The 18,736-nt window shown below is 40.6% G+C and overlaps 1 protein-coding gene across 1 annotated transcript in view; it reads left to right on the top strand.

The window, feature by feature from the left end:
- TGDS (TDP-glucose 4,6-dehydratase) overlaps positions 1–18,152 on the top strand; it is a 36,894-nt gene extending 18,742 nt beyond the window's left edge. The window contains exons 7-12 of the mRNA XM_066621056.1: positions 7,863–7,922; positions 9,003–9,046; positions 10,378–10,543; positions 12,771–12,829; positions 14,618–14,715; positions 17,384–18,152. Of these exons, the coding sequence (XP_066477153.1) occupies positions 7,863–7,922; positions 9,003–9,046; positions 10,378–10,543; positions 12,771–12,829; positions 14,618–14,715; positions 17,384–17,469 (513 nt within the window). The 3' untranslated portion in view covers positions 17,470–18,152. The remainder of the gene's footprint in view (positions 1–7,862; positions 7,923–9,002; positions 9,047–10,377; positions 10,544–12,770; positions 12,830–14,617; positions 14,716–17,383) is intronic.
- The last annotated feature ends 584 nt before the right edge of the window (positions 18,153–18,736 follow it).

The raw sequence follows: 18,736 nt of genomic DNA, 5'->3' as shown, positions 1-18,736 counted from the left end.
GAATTGTTACCTGACGTGGATGATCTATCAGAGTCTTTCATATGGCAAACTGAAGTAAAAAACCTTTTACATGAATTGTTTCTTTACGGTTATGAAAGAACTGATCTTTATGCAAAGCAAGGTAGGGGAAGTCAATTTATTTTGAAAGGAGAGAGAGATAAGTGGATTAAAAAAGAACTGAAATCCCTAGAGCAAATAATCAATGACAAGAAACCGCAGATTTCTGCTATACACAAGGATTTGGAAGACACAGAGGCTAATAGAGAGAAGAATCTGGAACAGATTCCAGTAAATTGGAGCAGGATCTTAATGAAGGGACGGCTCAGATTGAAGAATTGGACAGAAAATATTATGACGTGAAAAATTAAAAAAAAGGAACTGCAGAGTGAGAGAAATTATTTGTGGAGAGAAGAGCACGCAGAACAGCAAGCTCTTGTTGCAAAATGAGAGGACTTGGAAAGAAGACAAAAGCTTCTTAGGGCAGCAACAGGAGAGCTTATCCTAAGTGGCATTGACAGTATACACAAAGCCTTAAAGCATTTTCAGTGGGAAAAGCATTAATGTGTTAAAGAAAACATGTTCCGAATGGCTGTCACGGAATAGTGAGCAATAACTTCGAGTGTGAGCCAGCTTTCTACACATGTGCTGAAATTACTGCAGGAGGTTATTTTATCATATTGTAGATTGTGATGAAATTAGTAAAAAGGTATTAATGACATTCCAGAAAAGGAATCTTCCTGGAGAAGTAACTTTTTTGGCCCTGAACAAGCTGGATGTTGGAGATACTGCTTATTCTGAACCAATGATGCTATTTCTATGATCAGTAAACTGAGATAACTTCCAGGATTTGATAAAGCTTTCAGATATGTTTTTGGAAAAACTCTGATTTGTTGGGGTACCGAAATTGTCTACCCAGTTGACCAGAGCTTTTACTATGGATTGTATTATTTTGGAAGGTGATCAAGTCAGCTACTGAAGGGCTTTGACTGATGACAAAAGAGTCTCATCTTGAACTCCAGAAAGATGTTAGAAAGGTAGAAGAAGAATTAGCAGAACTTGAAGCAAAACACAATGAAAACTTGTATAGAAATATTGAAAGGTTTAATAATGAAATTGATCAGCTCAAGAGTTATCAGACCCCTTGCTGATACTGAAAATTGTGGATAATCAAATTCATAATTTTCAGCCCTTTTCTCCTTCTGAAGGGAAAAGGAGCTGCACTCTGGTCCCCTCTGGAGGGCTTTTTGAAGCCCGCAGTGGCAGCATGTGTCCACCTCTTGCCTCTGCGGTCTTCGGAATGACCTGGAGAGGTAGAAAAACACCACTTCACTCTTCCAGTTTCCCGAGGGAAACCAGAAGTGGCATTTTTTCACCTTTCTGGCCATTCTGATGTGGGTGGATGCACGCTGCCTCTGTGGCCTTCAGAAAGCCCTCCAGAGCGGAGGGAGTGCAGGTCCTGTCCCCTTCAGAGGGCTCAGGTGGAACAAAGTCTGGCTCAGTGCAGGTCTGGGGGAACCCGCTGAGCCAGATATGCAGATGAAAAATCAGCAGATAAACAAACTTCACCTGTGTGTCTAAGCAATGCAGCTTACAAAATTTGGAGGTGAGTCTGCAGGCTATGGAATCAATACAAGGGTCATTAAAAGCGGAATTAGGAGCAGATCTGTTGTCTCAGCTCAGTTTAGAGGACTAGAAACAAGTGAAGGATACCCTGACATGATCAGATGATCTGAACAATTCAGCTGATAAAACAGAAACAGGGACTAAAGAACTTCAAAAAAGCAAGGAACATTGGAAGAACATGGAAAGAGATCACATGAATGCTAATAAACATGACACAGAAGAACTTGAGAAGATCACTTTAAAAGATCTTTTGTGGTTGCCTATTGCAAAGTTTTCTGTCTTTAAACTTTCTTTTCAGCTACAAAGTTATCTGTGTACATTTTGGGTTTGGTTCCAGCAAATAGATTTGGTTCCCTGAGAGCTTTGTGTTTATTGATGTTCTTATTGCAGTTGGACTATGAGTTTTTGATTGACCAGTGATTCTTCAATGGAAGACTTCTGGAACTAATAACTTTGCTGATGTTGGAATATTGAAGAGGGAAGAGAACTGCATCATACCACAAGCTTTAGGTCACTTTCAAGATTTGCTGTATCATCTTAAGGGAAATGTTTATTGGGAGATTTTTATTCCTTTATGGAAATATATAGGATCTATATAGTGTTGATGGGAATGCTTCTATTGCAGTGGGGAAGTTTGTATTTCCTATTGCAAGTGAAATATTTCCTTTTTGAACCCTTATATGGATTTAAGGTCAATGTACCATCCTGGAGAAGATGATAGATTTCTCAAGATCTTTTGTACAGTTCTAAGTTTTTCTGGTTTTGCTGGTTCTTTGATTTAAAAACAATTGTAAGAATTTGATGTAAGTCACGTTACTGTGAGCTTGGGGTTATTAGTATGAGATACTGTAATGTGAGATAGCAATGTGGATATTTTTCAAGCACCTGGTTTTATAATAAAGCTAACAAGTTTTAGAGATAAGTAACTTGGGCAAAAAGGTAGTTGGTATACAACTGTTGGAAGAAAATGTTATTCTATGTTACTTACCAGGCCCAGAGGTAATCTAGGCCTCTGGGTAAAAGTTACTTGTAAGGCCTAGCATAAACGAAGCTCCTGATTGATTGACCTTCCTATTGCTACCCTAGGAGAGCAAAAGGAGAGGGAGAAAGACTTGATTGAAGATAGTTCTTTTCAGGTCCTCCTCGACTCTGTCTTTAGTTCTGGGTGCAAAAAGTCTAGTGTGCTGTGTGCAAAACTGGGGGCTGTGTGCAAACTCGGCTATAAAAGGAGGCTGCATGCAGCCTCAATTCTCTGAGTCAGTGAGCTCTTCCCTGCTCAAGGTGTGACTTCAGCTTATGACCTAGCCATCCTTCATAGCCATCAGAAAAGAAGTCAGCCTGACCGTCAGCTGCTTTGCCTTGGAAATAGCATCTGCCTGGCCTCTGGAGTGTGGGAACAGATTAGACCAAAGGGGAATGTTTTGCTTGGAGGAAGTGTCTTTACCTACCTGCTTATCCATGTGTTTTGATCCATATTGTTTGTGATCTGCTTTAAGTAAAACCGTTTGATATAGAATCCTTTATTGGCATATAAAACAAAGAAACCTACACTATATACATTTGGTCAACTAGATAACAAATCAACTTCTTGATTGCGCAGCTCAATGAGCTGATATAGGAAAGTTGCCACAGAGTCTATTATTTCCACAGAAGAATCAGTTAGGAGCTAGCGTATTCTTGCCACAGATGTAAGTTCTCCTCTTGTTCTCAGTATAGAATCCAAATATATTTGACGAATCTCGGTGTAGAAGGAACAGAATGAACTATCTTATGAAATCTCCCAAAAAGGACAGCTGATGGGAGCATATTAAATCAAGCAAGGGAGACAGCTCTCCTTTTTTGATAAGTGTGCAATGAGTAAAAATATTATTATTATTATTATTATTATTAACAACAACTTTTTTCTACCCCGCCTTTCTCCCGGGAGGGACTCAAGGTGGCTTTCAACAAGGTTAAAACAAATTAAGAAACATAATTTAAAAACATATAAAAGCATATTAACAGCATATCATAAAAGCAGTAGTCAGGTAAAAAGAGCATAGAGCAGCAAATCATAAAAGAATCAGGTCTGTAGCTAGGTATTTAAAAGATGTTGAAAAGATGTTTAAAAAGGCCGGGAACTCAGAAGGCTTGTCTAAACAGAAGGGTCTTCAGGCCTCACCGAAAACTTTCAAGAGAGGGAGCCGTTCTTAAGTCAAGGGGAAGGGAATTGCATAGCGTTGGTGCTACTACTGAGAAGGCCCTAGTTCTTGCTGCCGCCCCACGTACCTCCCTAGGCGGTGGCACTTGTAAAAAGGCCTTCTCTGATGACCTAAGAGGACGAGCCAGATTGAATGGGAGTGGGCGATCTCTAAGATACCCTGGCCCAGAGCAGTATAGGGCTTTAACGGTCAAAACCAGCACCTTGAATTGGGCCCGGAAACGAATGGGCAGCCAGTGCAGCCACTGGAGAAGCGGATTGACAGACTCAAACCACCTACCTCTAGTAACTACACAGGCCACTACATTCTGCACTAGTTGCAGTTTCCGAGCGCGTTACAATAATCTAACCTCAATGTCACCGTGGCATGGATCACCGTGGCCAGGTCTGCATGATCCAAGTACGGCCGCAGCTGGCACACCAGCCGAAGCTGAGCAAAGGCCCCCCTAGCCACAGCTGCCACCTGGGAGTCCAGGAGCAACTGCGAGTCCAGGTGGACCCCCAAGCTGCGGACCTGCTCCTTCAGGGGGAGTGCAACCCCATTCAGCGCAAGCTGATAGTCCAGCACCTGCATCAAGGATTTCCTAACCAGGAGAGCCTCTGTCTTATCCGGATTTAATTTCAGCTTGTTAGCCCCCATCCAGATCCTCACTGCCTCCAGACAGTGCTCCAGGCCCTCAACCGCACCCTGAAGTCTGGAGGAAAGGAGAGAGAGAGCTGGGTGTTATCGGCGTATTGATGGCACCCTACTCTAAATCCCCGGATGACCTCTCCCAGTGGTTTCATGTAGATGTTAAATAGCATGGGGGACAGAATTGAACCCTGTGGCACCCCACACCTCAAGGGTCAGGGTGTCGAACAGGCATCCCCCAGCACCACCATCTGGGACCGATTCTCCAAGTAGGAGCGGAACCACCACAAAAGCGTGCCTCCAACTCCCAACTCGGCCAATCAGCCCAGAAGGATATCATGGTCGATGGTATCAAAATCCACTGAGAGGTTCAGCAGGACCAACAGGGATGCACTCCCCCCGTCCATTCCCCGGCATAGGTCATCCACCAAGGCGACCAAGGCAGTTTCCATCCCAAAGCCCGGCCTGAAACCAGATTGAAAAGGATCCAGATAATCTGCTTCATCCAAGATCCTCTGGAGTTGAGACGCCACCACCCGCTCAATTACCTCGCCCAGAAACGGGATGTTGGAGACTGGCCGGTAGTTATCTAACACAGTGGAATCCAGGGAGGGCTTCTTCAGGAGGGGGCGAACCACTGCCAGCTTCAGAGCACATGGTAACGTCCCCTCCATCAAGGAAGAGTTGACCACCCTCCCTGTCCACTCAGCCAGTCCACCCTAGGCAGCTCTTATCAGCCAAGCTGGGCAATGGTCAAGCAGGCAGGCAGATGGCCTTACACTCCAAAGGAGTCTGTCCACATCCTCAGGCTGTACAAACCGAAAAGAATCCCACAACATTGGACAAGCAGTTGCCAAGGGGACATCGTCAGACGTTGTCAATGTGGCATCTAAGTCGTGATGAATACGATTGATTTTATCTGTGAAATGTTGTGCAAACATGTCACAGCGGCTGACTGTGTGTTCCTCCTGGTCTACTGGAGGGACCTGATGGAGGAGGCCCCGTATCACATGGAACAGCTTTGCCAGATGGTTCTCAGCAGACACAGTGGTAGCAGGGAAGAACGATCTCTTCGCTGCTACCACCGCCACGGAATAGGCTCTGTAATGAGCTCTACTCTGTGTCTGATCGGATTCATCGCAAGTTTTCTGCCACTGTCGCTCTAGACGTCTGCCCTACCACTTCATCATTCGCAGCTCCTCAGTGAACCAGGGAGCTGCTCTGAGTCTGCAATGTGGCAGAGGTCGCTCCGGAGCAATCTCATCCACTGCCCTGGTCATTTCCCCCATTCCAGAGGTCAACCAGGGCCTCAGATGAGACGCCAGTATTTGCAGACAAATATTGACAAATATGAGGCTACTTGACCAGACAATATAGGAATCTCCAGACTTAACGGGGAACATGCTGTGTTTGCCATCCTATAAAGATCCTGCCTTTCAATATCAAGAAATCTGCATTTGATGCACTGATATGCCTCTTGATATGGAAGTGAGCCTAAACATTCCAAAGACATTCCAATTGAGTTAATTTTCTTTTCCAAAATGGTTATGGCAAGGGGCTGATTAGATTCAAGGAACATCATATAGAGCAAGCTTTGAGGGTCATAGTTGTAATATATGTGCAGCCAATGTTTGATGGCCATCAGCCAGGCCCTGGTTTCTAACAATGATTGGCCCGTTTCTAGACAAAGGGCTGCATAGGCTACACAGTTTGGAAGAACCAAGATTTTTTGCAGAAATTTATCTTGGACAGTAAAACTGTTTGAAACTCACCTGGTATCTGTGTAGTGGTTGTCTCTCTCTCGGGTCCTGCCAAAGGCTGGTCAAAATTGCTGCCGGGGCTGGGGAATTTTGACAACAAACCTTTTTGAAGAAAGGGGCATGTCAAGAAAACGGATTTTAGGCTGGAAGGAATTGGGTTCATTCTGCGTTGTCCGCTATGGTGCTAGGGGGCAGCAGGGAACAGCACTGATGTTGCACACCCAGGAAGCAAGGAAAGGATGAGAGGAACAAGGAGGCATGCTCGGAAAGGAGAACGTTGTGTGGTGGAATGGCAGTTGGGGAAAAGCAGTTGGAATGGCAGCTGGAATGTTCGGAAAGAGCAGTTAAAAGAGGCAGTTGAATGTGGAAAAGAATGTGGGGGAGAGATGGTGGCTCTGAGGAAAAGCTGCTGAGCAGATGGTTGGGAAGGGTTGAAGTATGTCTGCTGGTATCCATTTGCATCTTTTTAGATTGTGAGCCCTTTTGGGACAGGGAGCCATTTAGTTATTTGATTTTTCTCTGTAAACCGCTTTGTGAACTTTTAGTTGAAAAGCGGTATATAAGTACTGTTAATAATAATAATAATAATATGAGAAGCATTCTCTGAAGACCATCTGAAAAGTCCCACTGAGGAGCAAACCTCCTGTAGAGAATATGTTGATACTTACCTCACTGTTCTAAAGTTTATAGTAAATTTTTTAATAAAACCTGCTTTGTGAGTGTTTGATGGGGACCAAGTACTAAACTGACAAATCCAGTGTTATAGGAGGTGGCCACTGCTACGTTACCAAGTGACAAAAAGGGGGTTTCAGGATCCCTTTCTCATGATACAGCAGCTTTCTTGCAATGGTGAGATTAGACTTCACCATCTTTCAGGAACATATTTCTTGCTCTAGAGGGCTCCAAAGCCCAGCTTTTAAGGACTTGTAGTCATCTGAGCCTTACTGTTGCTTTTTTGCTGTTGTTCAGTGAGAAGTATAAGAGGTAGCAGAAAAGCACTTGTAGTTGTTGAGCAGGCTGGATGACTCCTTCACACATTATGCCCAGGTGTACATAAGATGTTTCATAAGAGCACTTTACAAATGTAAATTAAGAACATAGGTTTTATATAGATACACTTTTCAGGAGTAAGAATTATTCATTTTCTGTACTAGATGATAAGCCCAGGTTTTGCCATTGTATAGTATGTATGATAATCCAAAGCAGGGGTCAGATGCAGTCCACGGCGAGCCTCTGTTCGACCCGCGGCCAGCCTCTTGTCCCCTGAAAGCCTCGGCCAAACATGATTGGAGCTGTGCTCTGGTTGCATCTGGAGGGTGTTCTAAGGGCCAGAGAGGTTGAATGAATGAACCCATTCGTTCATTTATTCACTCATCTAAGTTCCATCTCTAATTTATTTATATACATTTTATATTTAAATTTTTTTTCTGGCCTTCTACACTATGCCAGATATTTGATGCGGCCCTCTGGCCAAAAAGTTTGGAGACCCCTGGTCCAAAGTGAAGATCCTTTTGCTCTTAGTATTTGATGCTTAATTGATTTTCTGTAGAGGTACTAGAAGTGCACCACAGTTCTGCAGTCATAGACAAAGACATTGTAAGTGTTTGATTGCATTAATGCTTTGCACTCACAATATGTATTTTTAAAGTTTCCAGTTGTTATCACACGGTGCAGCAATGTTTATGGACCACATCAGTTTCCAGAAAAAGTAAGTTAAATGAAGGCACTTTCCACGCACGTAGCTAGTACATTATAAATCAGTCAGTTGTCTTTCTTAAACTTGAGCACTCCAATTATTTGGAGGGTAAGGTGGGATACCAGTTACTTAAATACAACCTTTTTTAGGCCTCACAAATTAACCCCTCTAAAGTAGTTAAACTCCATAATAAAATTGTAGTCAGCCATGAATTTATGTGCTCAACATAGCATTACTGTGTACTCATTACATCTCTTGTTTAGATTTTATATACCACATTAAATTCTGGAATTTCTCTTGTTTTTTAACAACTCTTTCTTTTTTATGAGTGAAACAGGAGATAAACATTTTACCACATCTTGATTAAAATATTTACAGGACTACCAGGGCCAGAGGTGCCAGATAACCATCCTTGAGCTAAAGAATAACTGGCATGGGTGCCAAAAGGATAAAACGTAACATGGCAATATCTCCATTGATAGTTTAATGCTCGTATGCTCACGATGATAACAAATAGCAGTTTTTGCTTAGCATCTATTAAGTGCTGTGTTCCATAGAATTGCATATGAGTGTCAGGCGTGAATGCCCCAATACAGCAAGTGCATAGAAACAACCTTCCATGCATGTCCTCACCTTTAGTTAGATGGGGCACATGGGTGCAACATGCACACAATTCCCCTCTCTTATCCATGAGCCAGGCAGGACTTGTGAAACCCTTCTTAAAAAACAAAAACACTGACATTCGGCTTTTTTCATCTCCTGCCTGCCTCTTCCCTGCCAAACAACTAGCTAGGATTATAACTTTTAAAAACTGGCTATTTGCAGCTGTTCTACTTGTACTCCATTTGCTTGGGATGGTATAATTTTATTATTTTCATTGTTAGTTTTTAAACATATTCTCACAAAAATGTGTAAACCATTAAAACTTGTATCATTTTGTCTTGGCCACAGTAAATCTGTTATTCTTTGTAAATGCTGTGGTGCGCCTTCTGTGTTGCTTTTTGAAAAGGTACACTTTAAGCTGTTGGTTGATCTTCTTTCTGAAATAGCCTGAAATAACACATCTTTTTTCTTATTTTCAACTCTGCTTAGGTGATTCCAAAGTTCATTTCTCTTTTACAACAGAACAGAAAATGGTATGTATCAAGATTATGTTTAAAACAAACAGAATACCACCACCACTTCAATATTTGGCAAGATTTGCCATCAAAACTATAACAACAAAATCAACTTTAATTTTCTGTGTCTTCTTCTGCCGCCAAGGTTTCCTGTAAGGGGTTCATGCTAGTATATACATCCTTTTCTTTTCATGTGCAGTGTTGTGACTGCATCATGATGCTGTTCCAGATGCTCACTGATGACATTGTGCATCATCTCCAAACTTCTGGATTGCTGAGCTTCATGCTTAACAGGAACACTGCCTTCCACTTGTTTCTGTTTTGAAACTTGGGTGCAATCCTGCTCAAACCTTCCTGGGAATAAGCCTCATTGAACACTGTTATTTAACTCTGAGTAGACCTGCCTAAAATTACTATGTCATTGTACTTCATTTAAAAATCTAGCTCATTTCATCCTACACTTCTGGAGTGGGTTGTATGTTTTAAAACAAATGTATAAAAATTGAAAAATGAGAGTCAAAAATACTCTAAATAGATATAAAAGGTACAGTATATTAAAGTGGTAGCCTATGCATATTTCTTTAGAAGCAAGTTCTACTGTGTTCAGTAGGATTAGCTTCCAGGCAAACATGTATAGGATTATGGTCTTAATTTAATATGAGGGCACATAATATTGTCTCTCAGGCAGTCCTTGAGACTCTCTAGGCAAATTAAGTCTTTATCCTACTGAGACTTGACTAAGGCCTTTTGAAAAAAGTTTCAAAGGTCGCACCTGAGTGTTCCTGCAGATGATGTCATTGCTCCTGCTGTAGGAGAAGACTCAGATCTCCACTTTCCCCCCTCAACTACATCCCTGATAGTATGTTACTTGTGCCATCGTATTTGTTGGCATATGAGAGGTGAGTGTATGTTATCACTTCCTTTACTTTTTTCCCAAACTGTCCCCCATCACGCAGCCTGTGGCATGTAATGCAAAGAATATCAACATGAATCATACAATGAGCTCCTGATTTGACTGACCTCAATTCATTAGACTTTGGAAACAGGCATTTTCTGCTTCATTAAAAACTTGTCATATATGTTGTGCACAGACACCTCTCCTTTGACTTCAATACATTTGGACAATGGATTTTTGGCATTAATGGACACCCCTATCTCCCATTAGTCTGTTAAATTGAGGATTCAGTGTGTAAAGTTCCAAGAGAAGAGGGCCCAGGTTTTTGGTAGAATTTTATTTTCCAGTTTATGAGCCAGTGATTCTAATTTAAATCTTACAGAATAGCTAGCGGTTTGTTTTTTTAAAAAAAACAGTCACACTAACATATATAATCTGTTGCATTTCCCTGTAGTTGCATTCATGGTTTAGGACTTCAGAGAAGAAATTTCCTTTACGCCAGTGATGTAGCAGAAGCATTTCTTACTGTTATGAAGAAGGGACATCCAGGTGAAATCTATAACATTGGGACTAATTTTGAGATGTCCATTACACAGCTTGCAAAAGAGTTAATCCATCTAGTGAGTAATTGAAAATTGGTGTTGAGCAACAGTAATTATTAAATTACACTGAGGTTGTTTGAACAGCATATCAAATGAATTGAGTGATTCTGAGAGGTGGAAACAGTGTCTTTGATGGCATTAAAGTCAGGTACTGTTCATCCATGATTCTAATGTGAGGGTAATAAACTCAAAACAAGCTGTTGTTTTATGATGCAGTTCAAGCTTTGCATATTTCCTCTGAGACATGTGCAACTCTAGATTTTGTACAGATGTACAAAGAAAGAGATGTGAGTGCAGGGCTTCTTCTTGCTGGGCAAGCTGTGCTTCCTGTACTGGTACTGATTCAGTACAGCCTCCAGATCAAAAGCTGCCTGTTTGTTCTTCCCTCCTTCTCAATATTTCAGGCAGGCACTTGGTTTTTTGTTTTGTTTTTCAAGCACCCACAGGGTTATGTGCTGAAATGTTTGCCGTTTTATAAAAAGTTATTTTCCTTTGTGTTTTAACACTTTTTGAGAAATTCTCCAACGGGGTATTCTGTGGACCACTATTCTCAGATGTACCATAAGGAACTATACAATGTGATGGAGGAATTTTCTGCAGATATATAGGAACAAATTTGGTCTTCTAACTACTACCCACAATAAATTGGGCAACCTTGGTTGTATGTGTGCATGGACTTTAGTCCCGGAACTTATGCTGCCAACACTACTTGTAACATTGGTAGAAGGATTTACCATGGCTGGCCACACTTCAGCCCAGTGTAGCCCAGGAATCTTACAGAGATGCTCTCTCCTCCTGTTTTGAGGAGTGCTGACAAGTGCTGACCTGATTAAAAGCTTTATTTTGGTTACAACGGACATTGAAGTAATTACATAAATTTGCCAGTTGGTCCCTAGATTAATTTACTGATTTGCTCCTATGTTGCTTTTTATCCAAGCATATTTGTATGTAACCAAAGTGGCCAACTCAAGTGCAACACAATCTGTTGAGGTGGGAGTTCTGACGTGCATGTCACCCCTCTCTCTGTCTTGATCAGCAGTCCTCCATGAGCTGAAATTTGGTCTCCCCTTTTAAACCCACTTCACTTATCCTTGTTCCTTGACTAATATCACTTCCTCCTCTCAGCCATTGCCAGCTTAACTTTATTTTTCCTTTGTCTCAAGCAGCCAACTCAGTTAAGTAGTAAACATCCTTCCTCATGTACAACTTGACCAATAATCTTCAAGTGTCCTTTTCAATTGTTGATCAATGTTGTGGTTTATAGTACAAGTGATTATGGTACACTTGGAGCTTTTTCCTGGAATCGAAGGACAACTCTTGCTTCTTGGAACCTAGTCTTATCTGCAACTAGAATGTCTGCTGTCTCGAGCCATATCAGAACTCTTGCCTTTTCAGTCATTTTCATGCACATAAGCATCCTTCTACAATTATCTAACAACTGTTCTAACAAGTAAAGTCCTACATGACTGATACTATCAGCTATTTGTGGGATACCACTGACTACCTGAGAAAGCAGCAATGAGTTGACAGTCTCTCAGAGAAAACCATCATGGTTAACCATGGATATTTAATACGCTAACATTCCTCAGGAAGGGAGTCTTTGGGCTATCTGTCTCTGTGCACATCTGGTCACCAACAATTATTTCAGATTTGGGGACAACTTGTTTGTAATGTAGCAGTTCTTTCATCCCTTGTGGACTCTGCCTGAAACTGCCTTGACACTGTATTTTTGATCATGGATCTTGGACAACTTCTGTATGAGTCTATTGCCTGCAGATACCTTCTAGGTTTTTTTTAACAATTTCCCTATTTTCAGTCTAGACTGGTGTGTGTAGTTTTACAGCCCACTTCTGACCAAATTTCCAGCTCCAATACAGTCCTGAAGTAACGGAACAACCCCTCCCCCCCCCATGCAGCATGCTGGAAAGTTAGTTAGGATTGTGCTGTAAGGACAAATGGTTTTAAACAAATTATCTTTTAATTAAACAAACAGTAAACAAACAATGGGTGTTTAGTGAACTTGCAGAGAGAATATTGCACTAAATGTTTAAAGTAAAACTGAAAATGTGATAGAAATGCTTATAATGTCAAGGCTGCAATCCTATACACACTTTCTTGGGAATAAGTTCCATTGAACATAGTGAAACTTACTTCTGAGTAGACATACATAGGATTGTGCTGTAAATGTGTTAAATTAACATATATTGTTAAATTCATTACTATGTGTTCTTTATCCGGTTGACAGATAAAAAATACCAGTTCAGAAGCTGAGACAGAATATTGGATGGATTATGTTAAAGACAGGTAGGATCTTGATGATTACCAACTTTTTATATCAAGTAACTTTGTGTTGCTCTTTTTAACTCATGTAAAACATTCTTTTGTATCACTGGATTATAGATATAACTCTAGCTTGGCTGATATCCTGTTGCCTTTTACTAAATTTAGTATTCTCTCTTTTCCTTCTGCATCCACAGCCTAGTGTTAATTACGACCTTGCATTAAAAACAAGACTGCATATACATTGTCAGTGAATTGTTAGAAATGCATTTTTCTGGGTTGGGCAAAGTGAGCAGCATATGTTTTCATTAGTACCATTGCTTAGTTTCATTGGTTGTTTCATTACCTCCTTTTTCTTTGTAAAAATTTTCTTTCTGTGATGACTCAGAATCAATCTTTCCATTGCCTTTGGTCTCATTATCTACTAAATCTGTTCAAAAGATCACCAGAATTACTGTCTACCTCTGATTCACTGTCAAAATAAGGGACAATTTGATATTTAAGTATATTGATACTGTACTCTTATTACTGTTTTAGATATATTCGTGAGGAGCTATTTCTCTTTGGTCAGAAGAAGGCAGATATGACATGTACATGAAAGATGCAAAAGGACAAGGGAAAACTAGGTGTATGAGAGTGTAGCAGACAGTTGAAAAGTTGCTGGTGTATGATGGTCTGAATAGATGTTAGCAGCCATGAGGTGAGGAGATGGAAGAAATTAGTCTTGAAAAAATCAAATATCCTGGAGCAATTGACCTACTCAAATGCACCAAATTAGGCCTTTTCTTTCTCTAACATGATAGTACTAATAATAATAGTTCTTTCAGTATGCCTGCAGTCATGTGACTGGCTTGAGAACTTAACTGCTAGAAGGCAACTTGAAATATTTCTGCTGTTACATTGTTTTTATTTTCTTGAAAGACCTATTATTTGTAAGAAATAATGAATACACCAGAATATTTTTATTAGCATACTTTATAGTTTTATTATTCCAGTAAGCAGTTTAGTTAAATACTGCATGACAATGAGGTTCTTATAACACACAGAGTAACCATTGAAATGGTCCTGAATGTGACTTCTTATTTTGTTGTTATTGAGTAATATTTTTTTTCATCTGTCTCATGCTCTGGAGCCTGACTTTAAGGACAGAGGGTTATGGCAAAAGTAGTTTTCTTTTGTAATCTTCCACTGAATACTTTTACTTTAATGTAGTGTATGTTGTGGACAGAATGATGACTACAAACCTGGCTTTGAATTGCTGTTCAGCCATGAAGCTTGTTTAGGTTATGCATATAGCAATGTGTGTGACCTAGACGTAGGTCAAATTATTTGTAAGGTGTGAAAGGAAAGGGTATAACTAAAAACTCCAATATAATCCAACAATTCTAAAATGTATCTGTTTCTTAAGGATAATCACATGAAACAAGTTAATTATGACTTTTGAAACTGCCCAGTTTGACTGGCATTGTGTCCATTCATTTATTTTTTTGAAAGGAACAGTTTTTTTCTGGCAAAATGTTCTACGCACATATCTGAATGACAAATGTTTCCATTAATGGTTGCGGTCATCCAGCTGCTGGTTAGAAATTATTTGGGTGGCTTGCATTTGTGAATATAAACTGTTCTACATAAGTGATGCACATTTGACAACAGAAGGTGGAAGGAGGGGCAGAATCAGTAAAAGGATTATTCCAAAGGAAGGAAAAAAAGTGCTGAAAGATTTGATTGTATTTTGATGATAAATTCATGAGTTGTTTAGAAATGTGATGCTTCTGTTTTTAAAACTCTCTCTGTCTCCTCTCTCACTTAAAGACCTACAAATGACTTGGGATATCCAATGGACTCTGAAAAAATGCACAGTTTGGGATGGAGACCTAAAGTATCTTGGAATGAAGGAATTAAGAAAACAAGTATGTGTTGGCACTTCATCTGATGTGGGGGAGGAAGGGAAAAATAATAAACAATGATGCGATGCTACGAGACCCTGAAAAGTTGTCAAGGAGGGAGTATTCTCCTTATCAGGCAGAGTAGCGGAATGCGACTTCAAGGACGGAGCTTGCAACTCCACAGAGAATACACAGACACGGAGGAAATCCATCACCAATTAAGGGCCCAATCCTATCCAATTTTCCAGTGCGGGTGCAGTTGTGCCAATGGGGCATGCACTACATCTTGTGGTAGGGCAGCAGTCACAGAGGCCTCCTTAAGGTATGGGAACATTTGTTCCCTTATCTTGGGGCTGCATTGTGGCTGCACTGGTGCTGGAAAATTGGATAGGACTGGGCCCTAAGTCTGTATTTACAAATATTTACAGCAGCAGCAGCATAGACAGTGCAGCACAGCAAAGAGGATACAGCAAAGAACACACTACACATTACTTTTTACGACCACCAATGACCCACAAATGAAGGCTCTCACAGCCTTGCTTATAAGGATCTATGAGCCAATCAGGATGAGTGTTGCATCATCCTCTTATCACACCCTGTCTTGTGATACATGATCTCATCCTTGTGATTGCATCAGCCACATACGTTTGCGTTACAGTGCATTGGGACCCTGTGTCATGATGACTCTGCACTTTACCTATAGGCTTATATGAAATGCATCAGGCCCTGCCTTATTCAGGCCTGCAAATTCTATCAGGGTTGTGCTCTAACCCTGTCAAAAGTATTGGACTTGGCATGCCGTGTTCTACAATTCAAGATGTCGGACATTGAGGTAAACTGGTTTGCTGTTCAGCCACGATCAGAAGTCTTGATTGTGATGCACGAAAGGAAGGAGGGTAGAAGGGGGCAGCGTACAAGCATGAAACTTCACTGGGCTTATTCTTGTAGTGCTTGACTAATGATTTGACTTCATGTATAAATATGGCTTATATGCTGAGGAAATGTAGAAAATGTGAGAATATTAATTATCTACAACGGAGATGTCAAACTCAAACTGGATCAAATAGCATTCATTGCACCTGCTGAGAGCCAGAAGTGGTGTCATTAAGCAGGAAGTGACATCATTAAGTAGGTGATGACCAGGAATAAGCACTTAATTGGCTGTAAATGACAGAAAATATAGAGGGGGGGCCCATATCCGCGAATGCCATATCCACAGTTTCAGTTAACTACAGATGTAGGTGGGCCCCAGCACCCCCCCACCTCCAGAAGGTCTTTTGAGCTCCACAGAGGCCGCATGCATCTGCCCACATCCTCTGCAGGTCTCAAAATGACTGTTTAGGCAAAAAAAAATATTACTTCGTTTTTTAAGAAAACAACGGAAATGATGTTTTTATGCCTTCAAAAGGCATTGGGAAGGCTGGAGAAGCCCTCCTAATGTCTTTTAAAGGCACTTTTGTCTTTCAAATGTCACTTCCGGTTTTACAAAAACCAGAAGTGATTTTTTAAAAATTTGAACAGCCATTCTAAGGCCCACAGAAACCACAGGTAGATGTGCATGGCCTCTGCAGGGCTCAGAAGACCCTCTTGAGTTGAGGGGAGCACAACTTCCCTTGCCTCTGGAGGACGGGAGGGGGGCATCCCCAGTATCTGCGGATTCAGATATCTGTGGGGGATTCTGGAACAGATACCAGGGCACGCCTATAAACAAATCTTGATCATACTTTCAAGATATGGGAGAACCCAATTATCACATAGGGGGAGAGTAACTGGCCCTCCTCACCCCAGCAGTGTCTTTTCTAGTGGCTGTCTGCTGGTGTTCTTTTGCATCTTTTTAGATTGTGAGCCCTTTTGGGACAGGGAGCCATTAGTTAGTTGTTTGATTTTCTCTGTAAACCACTTTGTGAACTTTTTGTTGAAAAGCAGTATATAAATACTGTTAATAATAATAATTAATAATAATAATCTCCCTTTTAGCAGGGTCTCCCTTTTAGTAAGGCCACTTCTCAAAAGGCATTACTTTGCAGCTCAGAAGCTGAGGGATGCTCTGCAAAGTAATGCTTTGACAGAAGCAGCACATTACCTGCATGATTCTTGTATTCCCTCAGTGCATCCACAGCTTCTACCTTTCTCAGCTCTCTGCTCTGCCTCTCCCCTCTTACTCTTTCTTACCTTCTCAGTCCTCCTTCTGCCTCTGCCTCTCCCTCCCAGCACCTCCTCAAAAGCTGTGCTGGTAGAGTGGCAGTGGGAGAGCCCTGTTATTACTTAGCTGAAGTGATATTGCTGAAAGGGCAGGCCAAGCGGCACTGTTGAAAAGGTAGCCCACATGATAACTGGGCACTCCCAGTGCTGTCCTTTCATCAGTGCTGCTTCTACCCGTGTGTTACTTTGCAGCTCAGATCAGCTGATGATCATACTGGGGACCCCAATTGTCATGGGAGCTGGATAAAGAGCTTTCATGGACCACATCTGGCCCACAAGCTTCATGTTTGTCATCCCTGACCTAGAACCTTCTTGAAGCTGGAAATGCATTTTCATGGTTATAATGTTGTGCTTTTTAGGGCTGTATTTCTATGTGTTCTTACTTAATGTGTTATCTCCATTCAATTTAAAGAGATATTTCTGTGTAAACGTATGTAGGATTGTGTTGTGAGACATGTTACATTGTTCATATTCTAAATTCCTTTTCTAGTTGAATGGTATCAAGAGAATTTCCACAACTGGAAGAATGCAGAGAAAGCTTTGGAGCCTTTTCCTGTTGCAGAAGAATCAGTATGACTTAATTTGTTGCGAAGCTAGAAAGAAGAAATGAAGGAAACTACCTCTCACATTGTTCAATGAAAATACGGTGCTCAAGTGGCAAAAATGAAGATGCCTTTCTTTAGGAAATGTCTGCCAATCATATCAAGAAAGCAAAATAGAAAGGAATTTTAGCACTCTAATCTTGATACCTTTTGGGTTCCAATTTAATTTAATCAACATTCCAGTGCAATACCGAAGCTTTAAAATGCATTTTTTTAAATGGAAATTAATTTTTTAATTAAGCATGCACTTTAAAAACACAGAGAAATTATTTTTGTATTAAATGTCCCTTTTTTAAGGGCAGCAGTTTTTAATTAATAGGTATTTTCTGACTATGGATTCCTATAATCTTGAAGAAGTCTGCTTTTTCTGGTGTGTTCCAAGCCATTGATGCATTGCCTGTTCTAACAGAAACAATCCACCTATACTACTGTGTAATTTGATCTTAATTATCTGAAGAGGGAGGTAGCTCTCATTGTTCTATAACGATGATTATTTGCTGTTAACTAAAGTCTTCAATGAACCCAAGAAAAGAAGTTGGATAACTGCATGATGAATTGCTCATGCCAAATATGTATTGTAAATTTTAACAGCTGCAGTAATGCTTATATCAGATAAATGTGCATTTTTTGTATAAAGACTTTTTAACCCCACAAAAGTGTGATGATACAGAAATATTAAAGTGTAATCTTGTTTTAAGTATAGGGTACATTTCTCATTTTCCTTTTTGGGAACTGTTGTGGATGTCCTTTTATGTATAAGCTAGGTTCAATGCAACTTGTTTAAAAAATAGTATAATGGATGACAATTGTGTTGCAGCTGTTTTCATAGGTTCTGAGCAACTTTTCTGTAGGTTAGTGTATTTCCTTTTTGTACCATTCCACTTTCTTTTAGGTTATCAGATTTCAGTCATCTTTCACTTCTAGTTGTGCTACAATAGTATCAATAGTAGCTCAGAAGCTCAGCAACAGTAACAAGAAGGGGTAACTCTAATAGGTGATGAACAGATGTCCATACTGCAGTAACCTCACCCATAGCCCAATAGCATGAGAATCATATCATAGACGTAGTATAAGAAACATACCAAACTATTTTAGCTTGTAAATTGCTTTGTGCTAAGAGATGGCTTAGTCATGCTTCATTACATGATCAACCTAATATCAGATTCGCACAAGCTCTCAGTATCTGTTTTGAGAACTGTAAGAGCATGATATCTACATCCTGTCATTCCAAAAGGATCATG

Source organism: Tiliqua scincoides, chromosome 3, assembly GCF_035046505.1.
Source record: "Tiliqua scincoides isolate rTilSci1 chromosome 3, rTilSci1.hap2, whole genome shotgun sequence".
Taxonomy (NCBI): Eukaryota; Metazoa; Chordata; class Lepidosauria; order Squamata; family Scincidae; genus Tiliqua; species Tiliqua scincoides.
Note: the sequence above shows the minus strand (reverse complement) of the source record. Positions and strands in the feature narration are given on the sequence as shown.